General features: G+C 41.1%; 1 protein-coding gene across 8 annotated transcripts in view; it reads left to right on the forward strand.

Moving 5' to 3' along the window:
- RARB (retinoic acid receptor beta) overlaps positions 1-19,174 on the forward strand; it is a 324,037-nt gene that overhangs the window by 266,096 nt on the left and 38,767 nt on the right. For all 8 annotated transcript variants that reach the window (XM_033085086.2, XM_033085269.2, XM_033085180.2 and 5 more), the window contains one exon: positions 11,727-11,868. In XM_033085086.2, coding sequence (XP_032940977.1) covers positions 11,727-11,868 — 142 coding nt within the window. The remainder of the gene's footprint in view (positions 1-11,726; positions 11,869-19,174) is intronic.

Here is a 19,174-nt window from a genome sequence, read left to right on the forward strand (position 1 = left end):
ACTTTGAAAGATACATCTTTCTAGATTTTCTGGTTTTTGTAAACCATTGCCCAGTTTGTAAATGGTCAGCTTCCCAAATTGCAGAAACACTTTGACCTTGGAAAGTAGCCTTCCATTGCCATCTGCACTTACTGACTGACCTGATAATGGACACAGAGGTTCTTTCTAATCCCGAATGAAGTGTTCCTTTGAGAAAATTTCCTAGAGGGGTATTTGCTTTAGATTCTTCTGGAAATGGAGTGCAATTGAATTTGCACCATGGATCCCAGAGCTGTGCAGATTTGTGGAGCTGGTCTTTGTCTGTGCTGTAGCAGAAAAGACAACTGGATGTAATTTTCCATGATTCAGTATTTCCAGTGAAGTCAGCTTTAGAGATTCTTTATCTGATTTGTTTATTATATACATTCTTCTTTTTCTTCACCCTGTAAAACAAAACAAATGCCTTACTAAAAAAAAATCCTTTTATTTTTGAGTACCCATTCAAAAGAGTAGAAAATGACAAAATTGAGATTACAGCCATGTGCATATCTTTCCCTCTTTGTATCTAGACTGTACTGTAGTCGTGAAATATGGATACCTTGTCTCCTGAGAATCATGTAAATTACATACATGTTGTGTCCTTCTTGCTGTTTCTTATTATTCTTATTATTTCAGAGGAACTTCCCATATACGGGGGATACCTCTAGGTGTGACACCTGTGCATCTCAGTACTCCAGTTATGAAAATCTGTAGTGTTAAAGAAGTCATGCACCCAATTCTGTAATTTGTACTTTTGGTATGTTGGCATAGAAGCTGTTTAAGTGGTGTGCTGCTGCAGCTGGTTTGCCAAATATTGAAAGTCCCTACTCATAAATTGTTCTTCCTTTTGATAATAAGCAGGAGCCCCCACAATGTCCACAGCTCAATTCAGGAGACTGCTGAGAAGTAAAAAAACATTTTTTAAATGTAAAGTCCCTTATGATTTCATGTGGCCATGCTTAAAATTTCTCATTTAATATATTTCAGTGGGAAAAGTTACTATGCAATAAAAACTGGATCATAATAGTTATATTTTAGAGGGAAAAAGTATATTGTTTCTGGATCCCCTGTCTAGAATAATGGATACATAAATTATAAGGTGAGACACAGTTGCAAGTAGTGCCAGAAATGTAGATTTGGTTGGCTGTAAATGCAGTCAGTGATTTCACTCCATCTATTCAGAATCCAGTGCCGGAGGGGAGCGCCAGCAGCCCCCAGCCAGTGCGCGTGAGCAGAGTATACCATTGCCTCATGTCAGGCAAACTGATCAAATGCTTATGAAGCAAGTTTGTTCTCCTTTTAGAGTCTCTTTAAAAGTGACAATTTAATGGGACCCATTACTATCAGCTGTGGCCAGTTCCCTCTCCCTCCTCCCCAGCGCTTAGCAGGGAAAGCAGAGATTTATAGCTGTGGTGTAACCACTCCAATGGGCTACTGTTCACTACTCCTGCGAGTGTCCTTGCTGGCTGCTCTCCAGATGAATCTTCCAAACAGGAGAGAGGTCTTCCCTGTCTGTGGAGTGCTTGCCTTGCTTGGAACCCTGTGCACCTGTGATAAATATATGCAAATTATTATGTCCTCGCTTCAGTGTGCACCGTGTTCCTTATATGCTTTCTGCTGGTACAAAAGAGTGGCACTGCTCCAGATTTAGCAATATTTAAGCAGAGCATGTAAAAGAGAGAGCTCTGCAACCCATCATTTTTTAAATGAATGAGCACAGCAATTTTTTACGGGTTTTTTTTGATCAGGGGATCAAGGCATTTCTCAGATGCTGTTGCAAATGGTCTTGCCCAGTCCACATTTGTTGATACTAATGCACAGTTGTTACATGTACAGAAACAAAAGTGAAAACTACCTTTTTTTTTTTAAGGAAAGAAGAGGGAGTGTTAGGTGAACAGAAGAGATGCTAGCACAGTATCCAGGAACCGAATGGATGAACTAACTAAAAAGACCTTTCATCTTACCAAATCCATGTGATTTTCGTAAACTGAAAGAATGATCGTCTTGTGATTATATGAGCTCTGTGCTTGAATCTGGCCATTGATTGAAGTCTGACAGGGGAGGGAGAAAACAGGAAAACATCTTGCTAAGATTTTCCTGTGTTAGATTAATCAGCTCCAGTTCATTCACTCATCTCTGAAAGGTCATGTTTTCTTGTCGTCAAAGTTGCCCAGTCCAAGACTCTCCCTTGCTTTATATAGCTTGGCTGAATGATCCACTGGGCAAGGTTGATGCAGCACTGCATTTGTCCTGAAAGCTGTGATGCTTTTTCAGCATCTCAGTGGGATTTGTGTTGGGGTTTGCAACAAGATACATCTCTCTGATTAGTGTTACCCTAAAAGTCTTCATTGCTTGGAGGAACTAGTCAGTTGATTCCTCTGGCTCTGTTTCTGCAGTTGCTAGTCCCTTGCACTGGCATAGACTGCATTTCATCCACCTTTCTCAGCCTGTTTTCCCATGTTGTCCAGACCATTTTGACCGTGGGTGCTCTGACTGTGTATGGAAACTGGGCAGGGGAATATGGCCACCATCTCACTCTTAAAAATGGTGGATTTTCCAAGCTGGTCCAGCTCCAACTCATCCCTCTGCTGTCGCCTTTGGTAATGAGTTTCAGCTGCGGCATGGAAAGGTAATTTTCCTTGACTACTGCCAGTACTAAAGAGCCAGACTTGCATATTTCTGGGTGTTTACTTGAACTCTGTTTTCTAGTCTCCAGGCATCCAAGTTTCACTAAACTCTAGGCTTTAGAGGATTTTAGTGGATAGTTCTATATTAGCAGAGTTTCTTTGTTGTCGAACACAGAGGAATGAGAGTGCAGCATAAAGTAGTAAGTACAAGATATTACTTGCCAGATTTCAAGAGATCTGGTACAACATATTTGTTTAGATGTCAACTGTCAAAACTTAGAGCAAAAAAATTATGGGGAGATAGTGAACGTGTGTTGATGAGTCATTCATAGATAGATGCCTGAGAACTGTACCAGGAAGCATAAAGCTCAAGACATCTGGTTTATTTTGGCATGTTTATATCCATGTTATTTCTTCTGAGTATTTTTAAGTTGCTTTCTGCATTGTTTTCATATGTCACTTCATCCCTCCTCAGAAACTTCTTTGCTGCAGATCAGGCGTGTTTTAAAACTCCTCCCAGGTCAGACAAAGAGAATAGAAACATGCTGGGTGTTGAAGGTAAGAAGGGGCCATGCTGTGGCATGGCCAAAGCCAGCTGTTTGCCAGCACCCACAGGCACCCACCCACCCAGCCAGGCTCAGGCTGGGCTGCTACATTGGTTCCAGGTCAGCTGGGGCGAGAGCAGGGAACAGCTGGCTGTGCACGCAAACTGTGCAGATCTCTCTGCTAGCGTGAGGGGAATTGCGCCTCAGCCAGCTTGCAGGCATATATAAATATTTGTGGCATAGTTTGCATTATTATTTCAGCTGAGCTCTAAACATTCGGTTGCTGATAGCGGGAAAGAAACTAGTGCCGCTATAAATTTCAGATGGTGCAGAAATGCAGGGATTTTTGTACTGGCTGACAATTAAATAAAGTCCCTGTGCCTCTTTTGATAAATAACTCTGCTGCCAAATATGTGCGGGAACTCTGCAAGCCTTTGTGGGGAAGGCTGAGAGGGGAAAAGGAGAAGGACACAAAACCTGCCTGTGTAGGGAATTTCCTTGGAGCACACACACACACCTTCTTTTATGTAGGTTTGTGTTTGAGCTTGCCCTTTCCTCTTCACATGTTTCCATCTCAGCCAAGCAACTAAATGGAGAGGTTAATTTGAGAGACTGCTACAAGTAATTGCAGCATGGTAATTGCATACCTAACATGTGTCTTTTCCTTGTCCTGCCTGCTGCAGGAATCTGCATGTCACTGCAGGGGTATAGCTTGGTAGAGATTTTTTGTTTGTTTTTACTAGGAGGTCCACTACTTTTAGAATAGATGTTGTTTAGTGTATTTCCATTGTAGCTCTGTGCAAAAAAAAAAACCCTATGTGCATCCTAGTAAAATTGTGACATTGTCCATGGAAGATGGTCCCCCCGCTCCAGCCATCCGAAAACCCAGTGGATAAAAACAAAGACATGAATTAAGAGCATAACCCAAAATCAGTCATACAATTGAGAGATAGCAATTTGAAAAGTCTTCTGTGATACTGTGCTTCCATGCAGGAGGGCAGCTGCATAAATGGTTTGGAAAAGTGTCATTCTTTACGAAGAAATACTGCGCTTAATTAATTCTTGCTCCTGGGAGGTCAACCTGGGGCACTCATTATTGTCTTAATTGGTGGTATAAATCCTGAGGCACTGGAGGGGAAGAGAGGAAAAAAAACGATGAGCAGTTTGCAACATACAGCCTTTTGGATAAGTGCTAGCCAGTTGTACAACTATCCTAGTGACATTTTATGGTTTTATTGGGTTATAGGTCTGATCCTTCACAAATTAGGTTAAAGGGAATTGATTTGCATAAACAAAAATATAAAACAACAGCAAAATGCAATAATTCATTCCTGAGTTCTCCATTAAACTGTGTGAAATAACTCAGAAAAGCACTTCTTTGATCTCCTGTTATTTGTATTAAATTATATTCATTACTCTTCCCATCTGGAGTTTCATAGCAGGCCAAAAATCATCCTACAGACATGACTGAAAGGAAGTTAACTGTAACTTTTTAATTATATACATTCCATCTCCTTTTTTTTCTTAATTTGAAAAAGGCAGATGGAAGCGCATACCAGCACCTTCCTCTCCATTTAAATCACTGAAGTGGAGAAGCAGAAAATCTCAACCGTTCTTTCCCCTCACATATTGTTTCAAGGTGATGACTGTTCTGTCTGGAGACTTTGACATGTTTGCTAAAAAGGTCAGGAGTTCAGTGAAAATCGAAATTGTGGAAAAATACGTGCGTAGTCCTAGGGATGTCGTGGTACCCTTGCTGGAAGAATCCGGTTGATGCAGATTTGCAGCTGGTGGAACACATCTGCCCAGTTTTGTTGGTAGCTGCCTCTCTGCCAGCTGGCCAGCAGAAGTGTTTCAAACTCCCCAGGAAAAAAAAAAAGTAATCAATGATTTGATGATTTATAGAATGTTTTTTACATTAAACCAAGGTTTGTGGAATCAAAATATGTTTTGGTAATAAAAAATGAGATTTTTTGCAACCTCACCAGGAGCTAATGGCTAATCAACATTACTAGCCCTGCGAACAATTTTCTTCAAGCTCTGTCATCAGAATTTTTTTTTTGCCCTGTGAAGCCCATAAGACCTTTTTCACATTAGAAACTGTTAGGGTTTATCAGACATGGCCCACTCTGTCTTTGCTGGCGAATTTTTTGTAGTTGCAGATGAGTATCCCTGCTGTGGTAGCTTAGAGAGTAGTGACACGTTCCTCATCTGCTCATGCTTTGGGCCCTTTTCTCTTTTTAAGAAATGCAAAATCCCGAGATATTTCAAACTTCTCCATTTGTGTAACAACAATGAAAACATAATGGACCGTTTTTGCCCCTTAGTGGGTTGCTCTTAAATCCACAGGTCTACATTTCCATATGCAAGATATGGGATGACAGCTGCTTCTTTTTATTGCATTTTGAATTCTGTCTATTAAAAAGAAGGCAAATCACTACCACATTGGTTTCAAGAGCAAATTTAGGTTTCTTTAGCCGTAGAATCTTAGGGCTGCTCTTCATCTGCAGAATAAATGGCTAGACAAGCAGAAGTGTGTATGGCAAGCTGGAAATACCAGCAATGACAGACAAAGCCAGAGCCCTTCCAGGGCAAGCTGATACTGAGCTCTTCCACCACTGGCTGGCTGGCATTTCTAGATGCTCTCTACCACCTACTGAAATTTGTTTTTGGAAAGATCTTCCTGTCCTGCCCTGACATACATCATCAGCACAAGTTCCCTGCTTTCTGGCAGCGAGCCTTCCTTTACTTATTGTTGTAACTGCTTCCATCTTGTGCCAGTGGTGGTTTCCAGCCACAATGTCAGACAATTAATTTGTTTATTCCGCAAACCGTGACCTCCAAAGTGTGATAGTGCAGACATTCTGGAAAAGTGCTGTTCACCTGGGAATAAGCTATTTGAGCTTCCTTTTAGATAGCTGATTTGGTAGCTTTCACTACTTCTGGGGTCTCCTGTTCTGGCCACAGCCATTTTGCAGTGTGTTTTGTCTGTATGGTATCGCTGAACAGTATATGGTGGGTTGTAGGTCTTTTGTAAGCCCTTCTATGCAACTCCAATTGCAGGTTTGCATGTTACCTAGGCCTCCCAAAGTAAATATCCCTGGTTAACAACTAAAAATTGCTTGTCTTTACCTTAGCTTGACTGTTGAGGCTACCAGGATTTGGTGAGGCAGGGTTTTTTTGTTCCCTGACTGCTACCACTAGCTATTAAAAGTACTGCAAACTACATTTAGTTCATGCAGGTACCTGGGCAATTCCCCAGTCACAGAACAAAGCAGTTTTATGCAGATCTCATCACTGAGAGATACCTTAAATGTCTGTTGATGCTCCAGAGACAGCAGGAATGGGAGCTTTGCCTTCTCTAAATACATTTTACAGGGTGAGCAAGGATAGAGGGTAACTTAAATGATTAAAATAGAGAGATTGAAAAGAGGCCCTGCATCACAAACATTTCTTTTGTAAAAAGTGCACATATTTGCCTAGCCTCTATTTCAAAATAAAGCTGGATTTTCTTTTCAGTTGTTACTGGTATTTATCTTTCCTCTCAGAGCTCAGTCGGAGTTTATAAATGATTAGTAAACTGTACCACGGAGAAGTCCTTCCTACTCCTTTGTTTCTTTTATGATAAAGTAGCAATATGCTTCACTCAGAAGTTTATTTTGCAAATTTGTCAAAAAATGGCCTCTAAATCTGCAGGAGTCATAGCTAGCTGCCTGTATTTGGGGGTAATCAAAGCTGAACCAGATGAACCGAGCAGGCTGTTCAAACAGATTGAATTTGCAATAGCCCTTCTCTGCTGATTACCCTGTCCCTGGCTGGCATTGCAAGTTTTCAGCTTGTAAGCCCACTCTGCCTGCAAATAATACTTGGCATGCCTTGTGCTGGCAAAATATTTTTAAGACATTGTTGTGGTCAAATGATCCATCTCTTCATGCATGTGCATAACTTGAGCACTAAGTCATCTGCCTTGCCAAAATCAACTGGACAGTGAAGGATAGGGAGTTGTATAGATTTCCTATCAAGTATGTAAGGGTAGCAGTTCATGCTAACAAATCTATAAGACTTCATAAGTTTAAACATTTAACCTTATCTTGAAGGCTCATCCTTAATGAGGTCCTTTGTATCCAGATTGCCAGTGTCATAACAGCATTCAAAATATTACTGAAATAGTTAATATTTTCCTTGGGCACTCTGTTCTGTACTGAGCTCTCAAAGTTTGACCCATTCACAGGCAACTGCTGCAAAAGTAAGTGGTGAATGGGATGAGGTGGTTTCTTTGGCATTGTGTTGAGGTTGGATTGACTAAATAGATTATTTACTTCTATGCAATGGACCTTGGAAGCCAGGTTTGTTTGCTGCTTGATACATTTGGTTTCACGTATCACTCTCTGTTTTCAGTGTGGCAGATAAGATATCAACACAATTAAAAGTGAAAAATAATCTCTCTGCTCTGCCACTGGTGGATGCTCAGGGAACACATGCTGATACAATAGATTTCTGAATAATTTATACTCAGCATTTTTTCCTTGCACTCGGTAAATGAGGATGCCTAATGTGGCATGGTCAGAGTGATACTCTATCTGTCATCCATTAAGATAACAAGATTGGTGGGCCTGGGAAGAACGTGGCATGATACACAGAAAAGATGAGATTAAAAATTGAAATGTTTGTCCAAAATGTTCTGTGTAAAGGATGCTGATAAAAGCAACTCAGAAAAGCAGAATTAATTCCAAAGTGTAATTTCCACAAAGCTTTGTCTTGTCTAAAATAAAAACACAAGATCCATGTTCCTTTCAAAAGTTGTGGATAAAAGGAATATCAGAGTAAATCACTGTTCCTGATAGGCCTTCAGTAGCTTCCTCTACTTTAAATTCAAGTACTTTGTAGGTGCTATCAAAAACAATTATGTATGACAGTAATGCTTTATGTCTCACAGGATGGGATTTTTTATATATTCATAAGGCTTTTTAAATTACAAAGAAAAAATCATTTGTGATTGTTTTTGGCACTGGAGTGTCTCATCTCCCATTACAGGGTGTTAATTTGGATGGGATGCTAAAATATTTGCATTAAAAATGCCTCGTAAATAGTCAGCCAAACAGATTCATTTTGAGGTGACTGTATTATAGTAGGTAGTATATTGCTTTCCAAGAGCCAATAGGCACTATTGATTAACTTATAGTCAGTGGTGATTTTCAGTCTCTGAAGTTTATGACAACTTCTTAACACCAGTATTTTCTTGTTTTTTGAAGAAACTGTTGGGGTTGTGAGATCAGATGGGAGTCATTTGGCCAAAAGCACATGGGGCAAAACTTAGGCTTGCTTCTAACTTCAGTATTTTTAGTGAAAAGGACACCGTTATTATACCTGTGCTATTTGGAACTCAACCTTGAAAGAGTTTAAATGTGCTTTTCTGTTTAACTGGGCAGCAAGCACCTGCTTTGCCATCTCCATGTCCTACACAGTTTTCTTTCACTGCAGAGCTGCAGTTGAGGTCCAAACCCTTGCAGAGGGCAAGACACTCTGTTTTTTCAACCCAGATTCAGGAAATATCTCTGAGCAAGATCCTGCTTGCAGTGCCATCCATAACTTGTGACTCATAGCATCAGGCTTGTGGAGGAGGGTGGGGAAACTAAGCCCCGAGTGCCCAGCAAATGATGCTCCTCACCCCCAGTGCCTGAACTCCTGTTCCTCTCCCTAGGACAGCTTGGTTTGGGGTTTGTGTGCAAAGATAATTATAATCTCAGTGCCTTTCCAGAGGAAAGTTTAAAAATTCAGTCTTTTTGATGATGTATTGCTGAGCTTTTAAAATGAGTTTGTCACAAATCTTATAAGGAATGATATTCCAGTCCTGGTTTGGGGAAGAATGCTGGTGAGTGGGCACTAATACATTATTGAGAATCATGTCCTTAGCTTTGACCAGGACCACATTGCACCTTTTTTTTCACCTGAATATTTTGTGCAAACAAGTTTATTTTTATTTATGTTCCATGAGTAAATCCAGGGAGAGCTACAGGTGTTAAAAAGTAATTTGTCAAAGCTTCCACAATTAGTATCCTCCTCTGTATCTTTCACTCTGTGGAGGACACTGCCTGGGGAGGTTAGGCTGATGACGAAACTGTCTTCATTTCCACCTGGATATCAGCTTTTTCCAAATTTGTTCTTCTTAAGCCTTTTTTATTAGTAATGAGTTCATGAATGCTTTATACTTGCTGTCTGCAGATGGATCACATTTTTCAGTTGCACTGTGTGGTCAACTCTGTCTGGTAAGGACTGAGGCAGCCTCCTCTGCTTTCTTTCCTGATGGGCTGTAATTAAACCCTGGCTTGTAAGGATGGAAACCCTGCAGCTATATATCAGAACAACAGACCAGTAGGTGCTATTAATTGCTGGTTATATTTTGGTGAAGTACAGATATATTTGGAGAGGACCCTTTCTTCTTTTCCCAGTATTGGGTGACTTGTTTATTTGGGCCATATGGTTTCTTGCCCTGTCGGGCTGGTGGTAGGAGACTAATGCCATTGGTGGCTGTGGATGTTAAATCACCTGCAGCAGCACTGGATTAGGCTGGCATGACTGACATAAAAGTTACCAGTTTCCGCTTGTCCTGAATCTTTCCAGCTGGAAAGTGATGACCAAATAAGCTGTAGAGAGACTCTTGAAACAGCATAGCTCGCATTTTCTGCCTGTTGAATTACACCAAAATAAATGCCATAGAGGCCTCACTGTTTTTTTAGCCACATCAGCAATTACCCCAGAGCCAGGCATCACAGGGGAATATCAAAGCAAGGAGTGAATATTGCCATAAATTTTCTTTTTGACAAGTAAACAAATGTACATGCACTTGCCATACCTGCCACTGCAATAATTCAAGCAGTGTTAATGATCAGAAGCATAGAATATAAAATAGCAGTGTTTATTGATAACTTGAAAGGTTTTAATTATCCAAACAAATAGCTTTAAATTCTTCTTCTGTGTCCAGTAGCTTAAGGAAAAGATGTGGGGAGTTTTTATTTAGCTCTTTGATGACAGTAATAAATATCTCCTAAAACAGAGGAGCTAACCTCAGGATGAGGCTTGTCTGTGCAAGAGCTTCAGAAAACTTTTGCCAGGGGTTAGGTGATTAAGGAGGCATTTTTCAGTTCTGAGTGAATCTGAGGTATTTTCATAACATTAGCGTCTATAGCACGTTGGTTGTGCAAGGAATTTATGACCAGCCCTTACTGCCTGCCCTACCACTCCCTGATCATATAGCCAGAAAGTCTCAGCCTATTCTCAACGATAGGAGTTTTGTCTTTTGAACTGCTCACGTATCTCGGTGAGCACTTCGAGGAGAGCCAATTTTATAGCTTACCATGATTGCATCTTTAGACAAATGTATTGTGGGCACAGAGCTATCATCTGTGGCATCAAGTTTACAGCTTCCCTGTAGGGTGTAAACATGTGGCTGGTTGAAGAGTTTTAACCTCTCAAGCCCTCCAACAAATATTAAATTGCTAACTATTCTTCCATTATGCTGTGATGTTGACTGAAATTTGACCCTGGTGCTTGCTGAAACGATTTTCAAAATCTGAGTGAGAAGGTTAAATAGTCCTGTCAAATTTCCAAATGTCTGTTGCAGAAATACTTTCACTGAATATCTGTGGGTTGAACTCTAAAATGCTTAAAGTAATCCTCTTTTTTTGCTTCATTATTACATGATATTATCTAAAGCTTGGGGTTTAGTTCAGATAAAGAAATTAACTTGGGTTTTGCCTTTTTTCTGTGCCACCTAACCTTACCATTTATGGCTATTTTTCTCTTTTTTACTTGTTGAAGGAGGAGTTCAGTCAAATGGTGTTCCTTAAGTACAAACCAGACCTCTAGGTTTCTTTAATTTCTGTTCAAGATCATTGTAATTACTTGATTATTTTCGCAGCTGTCTCTGAGTAAGAAAAAAAGTGCTGTAACTGGCAACTTTTTCAAGTTCACAACTCAATAACCTGATACTGGAACTCTTCCACCTGCAGAAGCCTCATTAATTGCTGTAGGAGTTTCAGCAGTTAAGAGACCTGGGTTTCAAATTATTTCTCTTTTGAGGTGCTGCCTTCAAGCTAGAGAATCTCTGCAGTAACAAAAATAGATGGGACCTTAAGGCTGATAGAGTCTGTTTGTTATTGGATGAGTGTCTGACTTCCAAGTGGGTCTGTTAGGAGGGCTGTTGTTTACCCAACTCATTACTTACATTATAAGCTCAAACCATTTTTAGTTGAGCTTTTTTGTAAAATGTAGGACTTCATTTCCTGAATGCTCTTACTAGTTTTAGCTTTGTTTATTTTGGCCTTAGGTTGCATTAGATAATTAGTTTTTATTTAGGCGATGAGTCTTATGTTGCAACAAACAGTACTAAATTATAGTAAGACTGAGTCTTTAAAGATGCCATACTCCAGCCATAACTTTAAATTTATTTTGTTATGTTAAAGCAACATTTGTGCCTGTCTCTAAGGTTTATGGAAAGCTCAGAAGCTTACTTGTTTTCTTTTTTTCTTGATTCCAGGGCTTTTTCCGCAGGAGTATCCAGAAGAACATGGTTTACACATGTCACAGAGATAAAAACTGTGTTATCAATAAAGTTACCAGAAATCGCTGCCAGTACTGCAGACTACAAAAGTGCTTTGAAGTGGGAATGTCCAAAGAATGTAAGTTGTCTCAGAAACAATTTACTGTTTGTCGTATCCTATATATATGTGGCAGTCCTAAGGGAAAAAATTACAGTAATTTCACAACTATAAGGTGCACCCTTTTGACTAAAATTTTCCCCCGAACCCAGAAGTGTGCCTTATGGTCCGGTGCGCCTTATCTGATGGACAAAGTTCAGAAATTTGCCTACCCGGAAGTGAGAGCTGCGAGCCGCGGGGGGAGCCGGCAGGGCCGCGGCTGCCAGGTGGAGGCGGGGCGGAGTGGTGGCGGGCACGCCCCGTCCCCGTGCAGGCAGGACGGCCCCTTCAGAGGCACCCCCGGCCCCGTGCAGGCGGGACAACCCCTCCAGAAGCATGCCCCAGCCCCGTGCAGGCGGGATGGCCCCTCCACAGGCACACCCCGGCCCCATGGAGGGGGCACGGAGGTGCGGCGGCCACAGCCTGGCCCCGGAGAGGCGGCACGGAGCAGCGGCGGGCATGCCCCGGCCCCGTCGGGTACAGGCGGGCCTGGGGGCCCATGGCTGCCAGGTTGAGGCGGGGCCTTGGCCAGCAACTGCACGGGGGGAGCTGGGGGCGGAGCCTCGCTGCAAAAAAAAGTGCGCCTTATAGTCCAGTGCGCCTTATCTGATCTACAAAGTTGCAAATTTTGCCAACACCCCGGGGGTGCGCCTTACAGTCCGGTGCACTTTATGGTTGTGAAATTACTGTATTATGCAGTTATGTGATTGAAGCCACTATTTGTGTTCACATGGAGGGCAAGGAGTATGTATTTGGTACACAACTTCAACTTTAGGCCTTTATTTACAGACTTCTGAGTCCTTAGTTCTGCAGCCTGAAAACTGTGTGTTTTTACTGCCTGGACCCTTTCTAAAAGGTGAAATGAGCTCTTCTCTAAACCTGCAAAGGCAAATGCTCTTCTATAAACCTGCAAAACCAGTAAATCTGACCATGCAAAGCACACCAAAACCCCAAAGGATTTTCCCTCTCCCTTATTTTCTACAAATCTCTGGTTTGCCCTTTAAATTAACATTTTAAAATATTTATGTAGAAATATGTGATATTCTCTTTTTTCAGTTTATTGATATCCCCATCAACACTGAAAATATAGCTAAAAAAGCCTTTCTCAGATCCCATGGGGGAATGCTTCTGAAACTTTCTCATTTTTGATTGGATTGATTGCAGTAGCAAAAAAGTCTCTGGTGTAGTGATCTGTTCGATTGTTGAGGGTTTTTACCTCTATCAGCGATGTTCCTGATGTCAGTAGGTCAATTCCAATAATAACCACTACAGAAATTTGCAGTGTGTGCATAAGAGAGGAGGGAAAATTGCTCAACACCAATTCTTAACTTTAATTTACCCACAAGAGTTTCTTGGAGAGAGTTTAAGATCACAGGAATAGAAAAAATTACCATGATGAGGCATTTACATCTGAACTGTGATTTAAATAGTTTCTTATCTTCAGCATTTTACATCCCTGAACTGTGTGGGATATCTCAGTAGTTCCCTTCTCTGTACTTGGTCAGGAGTTAGAGATCCTGAAGTTACATTTGTCCCTCCTCACTGCGTCCCATTTCTCTCTCACACTGTCTCTTTACCCTCAGAGAAAGAGTGTTAAGAAGTGGAGAAAGAACCAGATACATTCTTAGGGCCGTGATGCTATGTTTCCAGCTCCTTTTCATGGAAATGTGAAGTTGTGGTAATTGGAAAATTTCAAGCTACTGATGGAGGAGGTCTTAGGATTTCCATTATTTCACTTTCCGTGTTTGGTTTTCTAGTTTTCTTGTGTGCCTGAGGTGCACTTATCTATACTTAGGTACAGACTGTTACTGTGATGGCAGGAAAGGAGAAGGTAGGCTAAATGCAAAGACAGAAGATTGAATGAGGAGGATTTTATTGATAGCTATTTCACTGCATATGTACCTGTGCACATGAAGCTTTTTCTTTCTTTGGAAAAAAGTATGATGCTGTCTGGAAGAGAAACAAAAGCACTTTTCTCACCTGAGGGCTTGTTGGTCTTGAGTTCCTAAGGATTTTACTGCTGACGTGAAATAGTAATCTTATTAAATGCTGTAGCGTCACATCGGAGTAGGTTTTGGAAGTATCAGCAGTATTTCTAACATGTTAACCAAAGTTACTTTGGATAAACTATAAAGACTTAGTGCCTTTTAGGTGATGGATTGTTTTCTCCCATAGGGTAGCTGGAGCTTTGCCAGCAGGAATTAAGGTTTTGCTCTGCCTGTTTCCTGGGGTGAGCTGAGTGAAATTGCCCTTTGGCAGTTGCCTTTATCTCAAAATTCTACAGGCACTGGAAAGGGGGATAACAGGTTGGAGGGGGAACAGAGGATGGGGGGAGAAGTGAGGGATGTCCTCTGGCTGCATTTCTGTAGAAGACATTTGCAAAGGAACAGAGAAATTATTTTAAATGTCATCAGTTTGAATGCAGTGTGTCTTGTCTTCTGGGTTTAAGAACTAAGTCTGAAGTGATTCTGTGTTATCCCTTCATAAACAGGAGCTTTTAATCTCTTAAGAGATTTGAGAATCTATTTTCTTATCTGACCTTCTTTCATACGCATCTCTAGGTTTCAACTCCATTTCTTTAGAAGTTTATGTAAACAAAGGCACATCTGTCATTTGGCTTTTTCTTACCAGATAGAGGTTTTTCTTTTTCCCCCAGTGCATTATTCACATTTTATTTTTTGGTCTTCTTACAGTTCTCTTATCTTGTAATGTGAAAGCCATGAACAAAGGACAGAAAAAAGTATCAGAGAAATCTCTCAGGGAAACAAGCCTACAATGCTCAAACCAGTCCCAAATGGGGAAAGTAATCATGATGGCACCTGCAAGGTCTGTTCCCAGGAGCTAAGGAGGAGTAGATGCTGATTTTCAGTATACAGAGTAATCTGTGCTTAAAAGCTACAATCCTATGTTTATTTATTCTGTCTTTAAAGGACATGCAAAAGTACCTGCATATGGAGCTCCCTTTGAGCTTAAAGAGTGCTCCTCACAAATATCACAGGAGAGATGGGAATTGGGTGCATAGCCAGTGTGATAAGTAGGAGTTTCAGAATCGGGGTACATTTTAAAGAGAAGAGATACTGAGAATTTCTTGTATGCTCTTATCTTGTTTCAGAGAATGAAGTGAGATGATGAAGGAATGCACCAAATTTGCATTTCTGTATAGGTTGTTTTGTTCTGTAGGGGGAAAAAAGCTATCTTCAACCCCATTTACTCCCCAGATCTGATCAAGAGAGGTCAATAACTCCAGGGCAGGAGTGGAGCTATTTGCCTAGTGATAATATCTGCAAGACCTGCTGAAACTAGATCCCACTAGTGTAGGGACCCTCTTTCATTGTGTAGTCCCTGTTGCAAAAAGTTTTTGCTCCAGATAGGCAAGACAAAGACTGTATGGGGAAACGACCTGCCTTATCATCCTACAACAGGACAAAACACAGCTTGAAATAAAACCCTGCTGTCTTTAATCAGATACCCTTTCTTCAGAAACTCCAGAGCTTTGTCCCCGAAACCTGAGCTGCAACTCCCAGTTCAGGGCCTGGAGCCAGTCCCTCCAACAGCACCACATCAGGTTTGGGGATTTTTGAGTGGCTGTCCCACCTCAACTCATGTAGGAGTGTTTAGGGAAGTGTAGGTGCAGCTGAGGCTCTGGACCCTGCTCCAAATGACTTCTGTCCTTTGGAGCCTCCCAGTCTGTTTGGTTTTTTTTTAATTACCACGTAGAGACAAGCAGTGATCATGCAGGATTCTTGTTTTTTGCTTCTGCTGAAGTGAGAAGGCTGCTAAGGCTGACAGTGGCTCATTATGTGATGGAGAGCCTTAGGAAACTAACCTTTGCCCTTCTATTACGTGATCCCTGCGCTGCTGTTGAAGCCCCATCCTCGGTGTGACCCCAGGTGCCAGCTCGCAGCTCGCTGTTGCCTGGATGCAGCCCCAAGGTGCTCAGGAGCTGCCGAGGGGTCACACATACGGCACTGCCTCCTGCAATTAGGGAACTGGGCAGAGCTCTTGCACAAGAATGGACTCTTTCAAGCAGGATGCTTCGACAGGCGCTTTGTAAGGTGAAGCCTTAGCCTAGAGAACCTAAACTGGATTTTTTTGTAGGGTATAAGGGGGTAAGAAGATGGAGCTCCCTTCTGCCACAACTGCCCAGCTTAGCCCAGCAGCCCTTCAAATTCCATCCTTTTTTTGTAAACTGTATAGGCTGCAGGGACTGCCACTGTACTTGATGATCTTTGGGATCCCTTCAGACACAACCCAGCCCTCGTACCAGAGTGTGATGCAGAGCAGCTCTCTTTATACTGGCATAAACCTTGTCTGCAGTGAGCTCTAATAGAGCAAAATTATGTTTATAAAGGGACAGAGTTGTTCCAGATTACTTCAGTGCACTGAAGCAATGTTCAGATTTGCAAATCTGCTTACAATTAACATCTCTGGAGGGAGGGAAGGAGGGAGGAAGGGAATGCAGGGAAATTATCATGAAGAAGAGAGAATCTGGTTTCTATGCTCTGTATTTATTGTTTTGTTTTTTTTTTTTAACTTACCCAGAGATGTCTGTTACTCTTTGTCACAGACTTGAGTCTTATAATATTTAAATGTTCATGCTTCTTGGAACATATGATTACATTCTGCTACTGAACAATGGAATGAATGGATTTACTTATTTTCATTCTGGTTGAAATTGGCAAGCAAGAAACATCAACTTGAGGAACTGTCATGTTTGTATTTTTTATTTCTCTTTAATTTTTTTCAGTCTCCTTAATGAAGTATGATTCCATCTGCAGTGAATGGCTAAGTGGAGGGCTAGTCTGCATAGCTGTATTTGAGAAGTTCATACAGATTTCACTGATATAATTTTAAAGTGAATTAATTAGAATGCATGCAATCTTTATTTAGATGTTAGTCAGAACTGAACCGGGGTTATTTTATGCTTTTTAGCCAGCAGGAAGCTCTGGATTTAGGAATTGTTTCTGCTTTGCTACAGGCTAGATTTTTAACTCGATGCCTAAATACCATGCAGTGGCTGGGGGCTTTTTCAAAAATTCCAGAGTAGTTGCCTTGCCTGTAAACTTGCTTTCTCGAGAGGCGGGAGCTAAATATCAGAGTGGAAATCACAAACCCCTGAATTCTGTTCTGGGACTAATGACTCTCTCTAAACCCTACAAGGTGATTATTCTGTCTTTCCTGTCTTGAGAGGTAAAAATTATGTCTGTTCATAGAGACTGGGAGACCTTGTATTGTAAGTGCTTTGAAAGTAGAAAGATGTAAACTGTGAAAATACCAATTAAATTAAGAATTGGAAAATACAGATAGCAGGGAAGCTATGCCCAAACCATAGAGATCACATATTTTTTGTTTTGTTTTTTAAGGATGGATTGGTTTGGAGATTTTTTTCGGTTGCTGATTGGATAGGAAAGCTTGTATTTTTTTTTTTTTCAGGCTGACAGATTGGGAGCTTTTAAAAGTTAATGCCAAACTCTCAATATCACTGATGGGGAGATTTTTTTAAAGATGAGAACAAAGCTAATGGGGAAGGATCTTCCTGCAACAAAAACCACAGTGCTCTAGTGTCAGCCTGTGCTCTGCCAGGGATAATGCACACTTTGTTATGCTGGGTGGCTGAAAATTGTCTACGTACAATTAAAATTCTCTTGTAGAGAACTGGGTTCTACTTGTTGTGCATTGTTTCCCATGGTTAAACAAACATCTCTTGCTTTTCTTTTTGTCTTCAAAGAAGCAGATCTTCTTTTCCTTTCTCCTTTTGGGGTCTGCCTCTGCTGTGTTTTAGCCTTTACCCCTGATTTGGCATAACTTTCACTTGCCAGCTTTAATGTTTAAAGGAGCAACTTAGATTGAATGTTATTATCCATAATTTACTCTATGTTCTGTGAAGATGGTTATGTAATAGCAGTAATTGCATCAACTCACCTAATGAGCTTTCCCTCCAGTGCCATGTACAGCAGATTAATAGCCCATGAATTCATTTGCAGCTCGTTGTGTTTCAGAAAAGTATTTCAGGCAGCAATTAATAAACTGCTAAAGAAAATAACATAAAAAATGATTTTTTTTATTATGTTAACTCTCCAGCTGAACAATTTATTGGCACCTTTCATGATGTGGTTAAGTAAATTCTCTCGTAATTCCTCAAGCAGAGTGTGATTAGTGAACCCTGCTCAGCTCAAGACTGTCTGGTAATTAGTCTGATCTTTATATCCTAAAATGTTAGGAAAAAGTAAGAATAGTGTCCTAATGTTCTCTTTCTCTTCTATTCCTTGCCTTTCAGGCATTATGCAAATAGCTGTAACTTTAAACTGCAGCATGCTAGTGCTGCAAATTTCGCACCCCCCCCCCCCTTCCTTGCATAGAAACCCCATAATTGTGTAAGCTAAGAATTGTAGACCTCAGCCAATAAACAACCCCTGGCACTGTTTCTGTGCTGCTTGTTGTGGGCTACAGTGTCCCATACCTCCCAAGTGGTGGGATGGAGCCTGAAGCAGGGACCCGGGAAAGGTCACGGGGTGCTGCTGCCCTGAGGAGGGTAAACCAGGGGTCAGATGCCCCTGGAGAGGGAGATGCCAGGAGAAAGGCCTGGAGAGGGAAGAGAGAACAGGGGAAGTCCTGTGTTTTGCAGTGTAAAAGGGGATGAGGTGATTGAACCCAATAGATGAGCAGCAGTGAGATGCCAGGTCTGCAACCACCTCGGCAGGGAAGGTTTCTGGGGAAAGGGGGAGAAACTACTGCATGTGGCTAAACTTGCCAGTCTGCTCTAGAGTTGCTAGTGTTTTGGGGTTTTTAAAATTTCATATCTTTATCAAGTTTTTCATGTTTTACATAATTTCTTTTGAAAAAGAAGCAGTTATCTTCCTGCCACTACCATCCCTACTCTCCAAATCCAAAAGAAGTGCTTGGCTTGTCTTGAAAAGTAGTAAAATATATATTTTAAAATATTTTTCCTCATTTTGGGCTCTTGAGGACTGAGTAAGCATAAAGGGAATTCCTTCAATAAGCTCATACAGAGATTGATTACATGTCCTCAGCTGGAAGTTACATTAAGACTTATTCACTAAGGTATAGCTACCGTGGTGAACTTTTCAACGCTCTCTGCTGTCTCTATGACAACACAGATCCTGGCAGAAGTTACCAGGGCTCGTGTGCTCTCTGCAGCCTTTGTCTGCATCCATCAATCCTAGTCCTCCATGACTGTAAGTGTGTGCCTGTCTTACGTTTTTGCTTAACAAGATGTTTTATTAAATTTGTGACACTTCTAAAGTTATTACACTAATAATTTGTACTG

Source organism: Catharus ustulatus, chromosome 1, assembly GCF_009819885.2.
Source record: "Catharus ustulatus isolate bCatUst1 chromosome 1, bCatUst1.pri.v2, whole genome shotgun sequence".
In the NCBI taxonomy this organism is placed as follows: domain Eukaryota; kingdom Metazoa; phylum Chordata; class Aves; order Passeriformes; family Turdidae; genus Catharus; species Catharus ustulatus.